At 34.0% G+C, this 13,323-nt stretch overlaps 1 protein-coding gene across 1 annotated transcript; it reads right to left on the bottom strand.

The window, feature by feature from the left end:
• Nucleotides 1-3,200: 3,200 nt before the first annotated feature.
• On the bottom strand, nt 3,201-6,990 carry LOC106880351 (cilia- and flagella-associated protein 57-like). Its single transcript, XM_052976088.2, has one exon. It carries the CDS (start codon nt 6,695-6,697, stop codon nt 3,326-3,328), a length of 3,372 nt encoding a protein of 1,123 aa, XP_052832048.1. The 5' UTR covers nt 6,698-6,990; the 3' UTR covers nt 3,201-3,325.
• Between the last annotated feature and the right edge of the window lie 6,333 nt (nt 6,991-13,323).

Below are 13,323 nucleotides of genomic sequence, written 5' to 3'. Positions count from 1 at the left end.
AAAAAATTTTTTTTTTTTATATATTCTTCAAAGTTGTAACTTTCGGAATATAACACATATGTATATGATACAAAGCCACATCAAAAGTACAAATCCAAAACCAGAGAAAGAAATTATTGATACCAAAATTTGAACTCAGAATGTGAAGACAGATGAAATACCACTAACCAGTTTGCCCAGCATGCTAATGATTCTGCCAGCTCCCTGTATGGAACCCTATATGATGATGATTATTAAAAGACAGGAAGGTGACAAATAGAGGAGAACACGATACACAGGATTCAGCTGGGAAAAATCAAGCAATAAAGAGTCTAAGCTGACCTTTCTGAATCATATAAGTAACTTGGACGCACTCCAGTTTCTGAGTATAGCCATTGGTTGGATACAAAATTTGACCAATGGTAACTCATAATCCTGTGAAGCTACTTGGTACCAAAGAGGGATTCTTTGGCCCATGCTACCAATTATATCAATAGATGGCGGAAATGAATTATTATATTCAATACATTTTATTGTGGTTACTCTTTTACTTGTTTCAGTCATTTGACTGCAGCCATGCTGGAGCACTGCCTTTAGTTGAGCAAATCGACCCCAGGACTTATTCTTTGTAAGCCTAGTACTTATTCTATTGTTTTTTTTGCCGAACCGCTAAGTTACGGGGACGTAAACACACCAGCATCGGTTGTCAAGCGATGTTAGGGGGACAAACATAAACACACACACACACACACACATATATATATATACATATACATATATATGACAGGCTTCCTTCAGTTTCCGTCTACCAAATCCACTCACGAGGCTTTGGTCGGCCTGAGACTATAGTAGCAGACACTTGCCCAAAGTGCCACGCAGTGGGTCTGAACCTGGAACCGCTAGTATCCTTTGACGTGGTCAATCTATATTCAAACATCCCCCACACCCTAGGAATAGAGGCAATCATTCTGGTTAGACAACTACACCTATGAACTCCCCTCTCGCATCAAAAAAGAACTCATAATAGAAAGTCTAAGATTTATCCTAGAGAACAATTATTGGGATCCATTTTAAAACGGGGGCCACATTTTTCATTAATGTTTTACGTAGTGTTTTTGGTACGGAAAGACTTTCAAACTTCGTATACTTATCTATTTTGTGTTATAGAACAGAAAAATATTTTTGTATTCGAATTTATTTCATGTAAAAAATTGTCTTATTTCGATAATTTCAACCAATCACTGACAAGTATTCAGTTGTTTATATTTACTCCTTTGGCTGATTAAGCGATGTAAAGCGTATTTAATCTCCATACCTTCGTTTTATTTGCTTTTTTCATTTTAAATTTGCTTTAACCCTAACCGTAGGGTTAGGGTTAGGGTTAATTGTTTCAGAATCGTTTGTTTATGTAGTCGGCACTTAATGTATATCGGCTGAATGGACGTCAGTGATTGGTTGAAATTACAGAAATACGACAACTTTAACATGGAATAACTTATGGATTTCTTTTTTTTTAAAGAAGACTAAGAGAAAAAGATGTTTTATATGACACATTCTACCAGTGTTCCAAGTTTCAAAGTGTTTTGTTAATGAAAAATGTGGCCCCCGTTTTAAAAAAGATCCAATTATTTTATATTTAATAATGACTACTTCCTACAAAAATCGGGGACAGCATTGGGAACACGGACTGCATCTTCTTTTGCGAACCTGGTAATGGGTTATCGCGAAATTAAACCATACCAATAAACACTCGAGAAATATGGAAGCTCTTCTCCTCACCCGCTTGACGGCCGGTGTTTGTTTAGGTCACTGTAACTTAGTGGCTCGGTGAAAGACTAGGGTCAATGCAATCCACTTCTCACCGAAATTGTTGACCTTGTGCCAAAATTTGAAATCAATGTATGTATTGGTAAAGGGGACGAGGTGGCAAAATGGTTAGCACGCTGGGTAAAATTCAAAGCGGCATTTCGTCCGTCTTTATGTTCTGAGTTCAAATTCCGCCAAGGTCGACTTTGTCTTTCATCCTTTCGAAGTTGATAAAATAAGTACTTGTTGAACACTGGGATCGATGTAATTCACAACCCCACACCCGCGAAATTACTGCTGGCTTCGTACCAAAATTTGAAATATATTGGTAGCACGTTCTTCCATTTCTCTTTCACTATCTTTTCTAAGGGATGTAACTCTAATCTTAATCTTTGAATTTATTTCCCTTGGTTACTATATCTGGAGTCGGCCCCAGACGCCGCAAGATTTTCTTCGTAGCTTGAGGTTGGACAGAAGGGGACGGTAAAAAGGCTACAAGGCATGTCAGTTCTTCCGTCCTGCCATTGTAGACCCCTCATCTGCGACACCTTCTCCTGCGGTAACATTGTGTGTTAGGTTGCCAGCCCAGGCCTCGCTGCTCGCCAAGCCGACAAAGGCAAAATGTCCAAGTATCAGTCACTCTGATAGGTTTGTGGTCGAGCCTGTCACAGTGGATACCTCCAGCGTTGTTGCGCCCCCTACCCCGGACTACGTCCCTGCTCACTGCTTTTGTGGGTAGAGATGGTAATCCGCAAGTGCGAGCCCAGTAAATCGGAGTGGCTGTTTCAGCGCATCTGACCTCGCCATCCTCCGGAGCAACGCCTTAGCCGTTTTGTCTGTCGTTACCACGGGGTGGGCTGACAAGTCTCTTTAATTATAGCTGTTGTATGTCTTGACAACAACAAGAGCAGCAGCAACAATAATAACAACAAAGATTTTTTTAGTTTCTGTGTCACCTATTAAAACAGGTCAGGTAATAATGTTGTAGGACATAGTTTGGCCTCTGTTAGTGATATCACAGTTTGGCCTCTGTTAGTGATATCACAGTTTGGCCTTTGTTAGTGATATCATATCGGCGATAGTGCGACACTATAATTCATTATCTTGGATTTTCTCGACTGGAATTGTCACTGTCGAAACTGGCGGATGGTTTTTATATCGTCTCACTTGCCGCCGCCGCCGCCGATAGAAAACAACAACAACAACAAACGAATTTATCTAACAGCTCGACACTGTTTTAGCCTAAGGCAGACGACATGGAATTTAAGAGGAAGGGTGTAGTCGATTACATTGACCTCAGTATTTGACTGGTACGTTATTTCGTTGACCCGTGAATGATAAGACAAAAGACAAATTGGACCTCGGTGAGATTGGCTTTTATAAGTTAGCAACAAAATCAACAACAAAATTCTCACTTCAGAACACAGTTTTTATCACTCACATTAAAAACGGGCAAGTTACAACATATAATTCATTTTGTTTCGCTCAAATGATAAAAATCCCAAGATCAACAAAGTAGATCTATTTTCATTTTTTTGTTTCATTGAGTTCGTTCTACTAAATTCAGATATCGACGGCTTTTCTCTCTCTCCCACTTTAATGCATCTCCCATTTTACTGCATTCGTTTACCAGGACCTCGTTTTCCAGTGAAGCCATTCTCACGGTGTTATTCAAGTCACTCTTTAGTGTATGTATGCTGTATTCGAAATGGTTCCGCTGTTTACCCCATTCTATCTGTATGTTGGGATCTGTAGCGGCGATCTTACCGACATTCTTGTCAATGTATTTTTGATAAAGCAATTTGACGCTGCTCTTCAGTCTCAGCGGATCTTGTATGAAAGATGTGCAATCAATAAGGTCGGCGAGGAACCTGTCTAACAAAGCTGTTTTTTTGTGCAGCTCTGTACGTTCTTTGTCCAATTCTTGAGAAGTGGCCGCTAGTTTCTGTTTCGTGTCTGCTGTTGCGCGGTCCATAATGATAAACTGATGAGTGAAATTTTCCAGCTCCCTTTGCATAGCTTTGATTTGCTCTTTCATGTCACAGATTTCTGTCTCCCTCTGTTCAATATGCTGTCTCAGATCGATAATCTTTTTATATTCTAGTTCACATTTCAGCATCTCGAGTGCGTGGTTTTTCAATTTCGATTCATAGAAGTATTTCTCTTCGTCCTGAAGTCCCTCATCTTGGGTACGCAGCTCCGATTGCAAATGTTCTATATCTTTATCCAGACAATATATAATAATGTTCAGTCTCTTTATCTCCGCCTTGTACTTCTTGCACTCTTCTTTGCTTTCTTTTAGTTCTTTGGGGAAAGATAAGAGCTTCTTCTTCAAAATATTATTTTCGTCTTTTATTTTAGAATTGGATTTTTGCTCGTCAACCAACTGTTGTTTGTAATTTCGTACTGTGAAATCGATTTCCATATCAGCATCCTTTTCTGCTTGTTTTGTCACTTCTTCGTGTTCTTTCTGTTTCAGAAAAAGCTCTTCATGACATCGGTCAAGTCTATTTTTCAAAATCTTAATCTTATTTTCGTATTGCTGAGTCATATTTTCTCTTATACGTTCTTGTTTTTCTTGCAGTTCTCGTATCCGTTTCTTGTGACTCTCTTCTTGTTTCACTACGTTGTTGTAAAGATAGGAATACTTCTCGTATTCCTGTATTAGCTTCTTATCGCTGACAAACTCCATCTTCTGCAATTCATTGTAGTTCTTTGAGCTTACATCTAATAATTCTTGACAGTGCTTCGATTCTTGTGCGTTTTTATCCTTCTGTAAAATTTCGTTTTTAGCTTTCAACTCCTCTATTTCCTGAATAAATATCTCGGTCGTCTCTTTTATGTTATCGTTATAGTGCATATCCTTGAAGTGCATTTGGAATTTGTTTTCCATAACAAGTTCGTCCACGCGAGAATTCAGTTCTGCAAGTAAACAGTTTTTTTCTTCCAAACCAGATATTGGTATTAAAATCTCTTCACAGTAAATGGCTTTCCGCTTCGAAGACCAACTTTCAGATTCGTTGACCTTCCAAAGTGCGATCGTAGCATCTTTCGATACTGATATCAAATATCGATCATCAGTCGTAAAAACCAGGTGTGTAACCTCGAGACTATGACAAGGATAATCAAACAATTTTCCACTTAGCGTTGGAGGATACTCGATGGCTTTTATATAACCATTATTAGTTCCTACAAATAACCGAGTATTGGAAGATGACAGAGCAATTGATGTGAAAACAACGCCACTCGTTGGAAACGTTCGCAATATATCCGACTCGTGGATTTCTTTCAAAGAATTATCCGAGCCGACGGCATAAACATTCTTGTTCACGGGATTAATAACAACATCGTTATAGGCACAGGATTTCAAGACGCACTGACCGATTCGCTTCCCGGTTTTTAATTCCCAGTCATAAACTGCTCCATCCAAACCGCATGAAATAAGGTGATTATCATCCATAAACCAGGCGGTAGTTTGAACTTTGTCGTTGTGACCTTTCAGGTTAGCCACCATTTCGAAAGTAATCGATGAGTATACCTGTATAAAGTTGTTGTTGACCGCTGCGAACATCTGACCACCTCGGCTGAAGTTGCAATGTGTACACATACGGATATTGAATTCTTGAAACGATTTCAAATCATCCATAAGGATATGCATGAATCGTAATTTGTCGTTGAAGCCTGCCAGAAGAAATAATCCCATTGGGTGCATAGATATGCTGTAGACTTCTTCTGAAAAGTCTTTAGAAAATTCTAAGCTAAATGTTTCGTAGTTCCAGAGTTTTATAGAACCGTCCAGAGAGCTGGTTGCAATGAAAGGTTTCCACGAACAAACACAACATCCAGTGATAGGTTTAAAATGGAAAGGTTGAACTAAGACATCAAACTCACTCGCTTGACTCATACATTTCATTTCAGGCTCAACAATGCCCGTAGAATACAATTGTTTCATATCGGTGATTATAACGAGAACGTCCTCCGATGGATTCACCACCATCCACTTTATAATTTGTTTGCATAGCTGGCAACTTTCCAAAACATCTGACGGCAACCAAACATTCCTGACAAACTCGTAAGTATCCTTATCTTCAATTCTTCCAAAAAACTGTACACATTTCGTACCACACGCTGTAATAAATCCTTTAGAGTAAGTGGTGATTGCTGTTACTCCGTGGCTCATTACAGATTCGTCAGAAGTACCCAAATATTGATATATCTTAAAATCAATTACTAAATCCGTACCTTCGATAAACAACACTCGGGCGGTGTTTGTACCCACCAAAAGACGATAGTTCTTATCCCAGCAATAGCATCTGAAATCTTGACTTTCGATTTTGGGGAAATTAAAATGATTCACAGTGCCTTCCGCGACGCGGAACGATTTTAGATGTCCTTTGCCAAACACATACAATTGGAGATTATCTTGAGGGTTAAAAGTAACATGATAAAGCACCTCCGGCACATCTGATATCGTGACATTGGTTGATATAAGCAATTTCGATTTTTCCCACGCCCAGTAAAGCAATGTTCCTAATAGGTCATCACATAGGGCGATGAGATAACGAGAATCGGACGAGAAACACAAACTTATGATCTTGGAAGAATGTAATTCTGGGTAAACTAACGACTTCTTTTTCCGTGATGTGTACAATTCAAAAATGTTTACCGTTGGTGTGTCGCATTTCAAAGCAATGGCCGTATAATTGCGTTTAGTAGTTATAGCAATAGCAGTTATTTCAGACCCTTTCTGTGAGGTTTTGAATAACTTCATTGTCTTTTCTTCGATGTTATATAAAACACAGTGACAACCGCACGAATAAAGGATTGTCTGCTCATCGAAATAAAAGACATTCGTAAAAATATCCGCGTTAACCCCGGACAAATATTTTAATGTTGCTGTAGAGATAGACATTTGAAAACGTTTTCCCAAACTTGCTAGATTATTGTTCCTAAGATTATATACATACACATATCTATCTATCTATCTATCTATCTATCTATCTATCTATCTATCTATCTACACACACACACACACCTTCTCTCTGTATATATATACATATACACATGCATCTCTCTCTCTATATATACATATACATATATACACACACATATATATACATACATATATACACACGCGCGCGCTAAAGTATGAGTACAGTTTATACTATGACAAAGGAAAGAAACGAAACGAAAAGACAGTAACATACACATGAATACGACGTTACGATTATTACAGCAGATTTATTATGTCACAATACGGATGACATCATCGTCACCACCATTATCATCATCTTCGTTTTAGCGCCCACTTTTCCATGATTATATGGGTCAGACGGAGTTTATTGAGGCAGATTTTTTTTTACGGCGGATGTCCTTTCTGTCGCCAAGCCGCACCCGTTTCCAAGGAAGGTTATATTTCCTTATGGCCAGACGTGTTTGCACAGAATGCTGGAAATAAATGACATTGCTTGTACGAGGGGCCACTGAAACGTTCCTGGCTTTAAGAGGTCGTGAAAGGCCTGGTTGGAAACTCAACCTTCCGATTTCTTTTACAGGGCTTACAAAAACTGAAGGACCGTTGCAATAAGTGTGTGAATCTGAAACGGGAATATGTTGAATAAAATCATAATTAACTCGCGTATTTTCTTTTACTCAGAACCAGGAACTTTTCAGCATCCTCTCGTATGACAGTGACAATCATTTTACAATTACCATACGATGTCCACATGGTTCCGGGTTCAGTCCCACTGCGTGGCACCTTGGGCAAGTGTCTTCTACTATCGCCTCGGGCCGACCAAAGCCTTACGAGTGGATTTCGTAGACATCTCCTCTGCATTTGGCACGGAAAGGGGATTCAGATTTTCGCCCGGTGGGAGATAACAGACGTTTGAATGCGGTTACTGTTCCCGATCGCTATCCGATAAGGAATCTCCGGGATTTTTCTTCAAACTTGCATGGTTGTACTATTTTTTCCAAGGTTGACCTCATCCGGGCTTATCATCAAATTCCGATGAACCCTGACGACATTCCAAAAACTGCCGTTACCACCCTTTTTTGGAAATTTCGAGTTCCTGTTTTATGAGCTTCGGTTTTCAGAATGTAACGAGTACATTCCAGAGGTTTATTGACGAAGTTGCCCGTGGACTTGACTGTGTGTTCGCTTACGTCGATGATTTGCTTGTAGTAACGCTGTGCGCATGCGTAGTCTCACGCATGCGTGCAATTCAACAACCAAGCGTTCCCGCTCAATTCATTCTCTTTCTTGCTGGCCAGCAATAGAGCATGGACGTGTCAAGCAGTGTCTCCAACATTCCAACCTGGAGACAGTCTCTTTACGTGTTTAGCTGTCACTCTCCATCTTTCGGACTTACACTCGACAGCTCGCTTACATCTACATAACAACGTCCAAACAAATATACTCACACACACAGAAGCTGTAACAACTGTCAACAAGAGCTAAAGATGTATATATTTACCACCTGAATAAATGTTGTTTAAGTTGATAGTCCGGAGTTCAGCGTTCCGTTATATTCTTAATTTTATATAGGAAAGTCAGGTATACATCTAATGATGTATAACCAACTTTCCTATATGCTCATAGCTAGCGACACGCGTAAAAATCACCTCCAACACTTATCTCAACTTTTTCAGCGTCTTCGCACCTACAATGTGTGAATCAACCCCGATAAATGTGTTTTTGGACAGACCTCTCTGGAATTCCTAGGTCATTATATCGACTCTAATAGTTTGGACAGAAATAATGTTTGTTAATCCATCAAGATCCGTAAATGTTAAGGGATTTAGAAACATGTTTCCAAACCAAACGTTTCCTTATCAACCTTTAACCGTCCGCCGCAGATTTGCTCTTCCCTTTTTAAGATGGCGTTAATTCACAATCAGATCTGCCATGTCCATAAACTAAAGTCAAGGGCAAAGTTTATTAAAACGCGATGGCATTAATCTCCCTTTAATAGCTTTTACTCTTGGTCAGATGCATGTTGCTTCTAGAAGAGTTCGGTGGAGGCTCCATTACACCTAAAGATTTTTGTTCCTGATCAAAATCAATTTATTACACTGTCGCTGGTTCTGAGTATTTTTGTGTATGCTGAAGACCATCGTCGCTTCGTTGGTCAAGAGAAAGAATGATGTTGTATTCCTTTAGTCGAATGAAAGATCAGGCTGGCTGAATGTAGTAACATAAAGCAAACTTGCGAACGTTCAACCATATTTTACTGACAGAAAACTGTGCATATAAATACACAAATTATTAGATTCACTGGTTATCAGAATAGTAAGAAGGAATAGATTTACTGTGTTGGCTTAGAAATTAGCTACCTGGAAGATAAAACAATACAGATACAAAAACCACCGCACATTGTTCATGCTTGGAAAAGAGAACTGTGATGTGTCTTGCTTGAAGGTTAACTACGGTCTGCCGTGACTTAGATGGCAAACTGTTTAACCAGGGAAAAAGGGTACGAATCTCTAGAACATTCGAGAAGTCGTCTACGCCACAGCTTGAAGCTGATTTGTCGATTTTTAGATCAATCACGTGAAACTGTTGTGACTTACTCATTATCGTAAACTAATAATTTCAAAATTGTGATTCAAATCCTTATAACAGCATCAAGATATCGCAGGCGTTCCAATAATAAAAAATGTTAGATTCACGAAGACTGTTGTCTACACAGACATTGTTTGATTGTCAAAATATCCTGTTTCTGGAAAGTATATAGGCATAACTGTTTTTTTACCCTGCAATATGACGAGTAACTTTGAAAGCATACTTTTGCCACAAATAGGTAATATCAAGAAATATGGCATGCATACAATAATAACAATTTATTTTTTATCAAACGTTTTGGTACTTATACAAAATAATGAAATGAATATTAGTATTCAAAAGAAAAAATATATATTACCTTAAAGTGAAAGCAAATAAAACAAAATTTTCATTTGTATATTGCCAAACCGTTAATCCGTTAATCGTTAATTAACGAAGTTGTAAGGGAGACGTGAATGCTATTGAACGAGAAGTTGGTAAGTCTCAACGTAGCTGCTGTGGTGGTGTTGCCGTCTGGCGTTGTCGCTGGAACTGGCTGTATCTTGTGGTCAGTGGTTAGACCTTAAAAGGTTTGGAACCAAAGACTTCGAAACGAGGAAAAGCTGAGTTTTTTTTACAAGGAGTAGTAGGCTCAAAACAGGGTGGTAAACAGACTGTCCTACGTGATCGTATTTAGAGCCTTCGAATGGTTATACGCGGCAAATTGGCGCAATCGAGTAGGAGACAAATTGCGTCAATACCAACCAATCAGAGAAGTGGACACAACGGGATCCAAATAGCGGGAAAAAGGTTAGCTGTTCCCTGCTACGTTCGAATACATGTATATATAATAAAGGGAGATGGGAATTTCACCCGACTTTACACTACAAAGTTAACATTTTCGTTAACGAATAAACTTCGAAGTTAACTTTGGAAGTCATTATCGGACTAATTAACTTTGGAAGTCATTATCGAACTAATTAATTTCCGATACATTTATCTTCTGTTAATTCGAGTCAACTTGAGCTATTCAATTCAATCGAAGTCAACGGATTTTATAGTTTTGACACTTTTAAATGTGTTTTTAGGTGGTTTTAGAGCAAAAGCTGATTTTTAATTATTTTTTTTCCTATAATAGAAATTAACGTTAACGATTAATAGAAATTAACGTTAACGTTAACGTAAAGACGGACGAAATGCGGCTAAGCATTTTTCCGTGGCCACATTTCGTCCGTCTTAAGGTTCTGTGCTCAAATTCCGCTGAGGTCGACTTTGCCTTTCATTCTTTCGGGGTCGATAAATTAAGTACCATTTGAAGCAATATATATATATATATAAACAAAACAATGTTCTGTTATAAACAAAACCTCCAAAAACACCTGTTTTTTTATAAATAAGCAAGATCTCTGTATTTTCACAGAATTATATTTGACAAGTTCGAAAGACGAACGAAAGAGCTAATATATGTATGAAATAAATGAAAGAAGTTATTCCAAAATTCTGACGACTTTTTTTTCAATATTTACTTCTGAACATCACACCTAACACTCTACACACACACACACACACACACACACACATATATATATATATATATATATATATATATATATATATATATATATATATATATATATATATATATATATTGCTTCAAATGGTACTTAACAACGAAAAAAAAAAACAGAAACGAGACATGCAACATAAAGAATATACCTCTTACACATGCATATTATATATATATATATATATACATATATTATTTATTATTATTATTATCATTATTATTATTATTATTATAATTTTATTGTTGTCACAAAGGACTCCGTTGAAAAAGTATCCCTGTAATATTTCATTTAACAAATGTGTGTTTTCCAGCAAGTTATCAGACATTCGTCTTCCACTTCTTATTATGCTAATTCTCTCTCTCTCTCTCTCTCTCTCTCTCTCTCTCTCTCTCTCTCTTTCTATCTGTCTATTTTTTTTACGCTTCGCTTCTCACTATACGATGTCAAGCGTGAATGAAGAAGACAACCAACCAACCAACGAGCCAACCAAACAGTCAATCAACCAGCCAACCAACATCTACATTAGTTTCGAATTTTGGTACAAGCCAACAAGTTCGGAAGAGAAAGCAAGTCCATTAGATTGACCACAGTGTATCACCGGTACTTAATTTATCGACCCCGAAGGATGACTCTGAGGAATTTGAACTCAGAACGTAAAAACAGACGAAATACCTCTAAGCATTTCGCCCGGCGTGCTACCGATTCTGCCAGCTCGCCACTTTCGTGATGATGATAATAATAATAATAACAATAATAATAATAAATAAATAAATAATTAATAATAATAATAATAATAATAATAATTATTAATAATAATAATAATTATTAATAATAATAATTATTAATAAATGATATATAGTTATAAAAATAAATAATAAATAGTAATAATGATAATAATAAATCATAATAATGATAATAATAAATAATAAATGGTAATAATAATAAATAATAATAATAAATAAATAAAAAAATAATATTGTTATTTATTATTATTATTACTATTTATTATTTATTATTATTAAGTATTATTATTATTATTTATTAAGCTTGCCGCTTTAATAATAAGAATAATAATAATAATTAAATAATAATAACAATAATACTAAATGATTCACAATAATTAATAATAATAATAATAAATAATCATAATAATAATAATAATAATAATAATAATAATACTAAATAATTTATAATAATAATGATAATAATAATAATTAAATAATAATAACAATGATTAATAATAATAATTAATAATAATAATAGTAATAATACTAAATAATTAACAATAATTAATAATAATAAACATAAATAATAATAATAATTAATAATATTAATGATAATAATAATTAATAATAATAAATAATATTATTAATAATAAATGAAAATTAATAAAAATAAATAATAATAATAAATTAAAATAAATATAAAAAATAGTAATAATTAATAATAATAAATAATAAAATTAATAATAAATAATAATAATAAAGAATAAAAATTAACAATAATAATAATAATAATAATCACTAATGATAAATGAAAATATTAATTAATAAAAATACATAATGATATTAATAATAAATAAAAATCAAAAAAAAAATAATAGTAATAATAAATAATAAATGATAATAATAATAAATAATAATCAATAATAACAATAGTAATAATTAATAATAATAAATATTAAAAATAATAATAAATAATAAAAATTAACAATAATAATAATAATAATAATAATTATTATTACTAATAATAAATAAAAATAATAGATAATAAAACTAAATAATGATATTAATAATAAATAAAATAAATAAAAATAAATAATGAATAATAAAAATAATAAGAAATAACAAAATATAATGAAAATACTAAAATTTAATAATAATTAATAATAAATATAATGAAAAAATAATACGAAATAATAATAATAATAAATAATAAAAATAAATAATAATAATAATAATAATAATAACAATAAAATTAATATTAATAATGAATAATAATAATAATAATAATAATAATAATAATAATTAATAATAATAATAATGATAATGAAATAATAATAATAATACTAAATAATTAACAAAAATTAATAATAATACATAATAATAATAATAATTACTAATAATAATAATGATAATAATTACTAATAATAATGATAATAATAATAAATAATAAAAGTAATGATAAATAAAAATAAGAAATAAAAATTAACAATAATAATAATAATAAATGAAAATAATAATTAATAAAAATAAATAATGAAATTAATAATAAATAAAAATCAATAAAAATAAATAATAAAAATAATAAATAGTTAATAATAATAATAATAAATAGTAAATAATAATAATGATAAATAATAAAAATAATAATATTAATAATAATAAATAATAAAAATAATAATAAATTATAATAATAATAATAAAT

Source organism: Octopus bimaculoides, chromosome 23, assembly GCF_046866305.1.
Source record: "Octopus bimaculoides isolate indiv1 chromosome 23, ASM4686630v1, whole genome shotgun sequence".
Lineage (NCBI taxonomy): Eukaryota > Metazoa > Mollusca > Cephalopoda > Octopoda > Octopodidae > Octopus > Octopus bimaculoides.
The sequence above is the reverse complement of the archived record's forward strand: the minus strand, read 5'-3'. Positions and strand labels throughout refer to the sequence as shown.

Excerpts from the sequence above, each read along its gene's own strand:
- LOC106880351 (XM_052976088.2), bottom strand. The coding sequence starts at position 6,697 with ATGTCTATCTCTACAGCAACATTAAAATATTTGTCCGGGGTTAACGCG.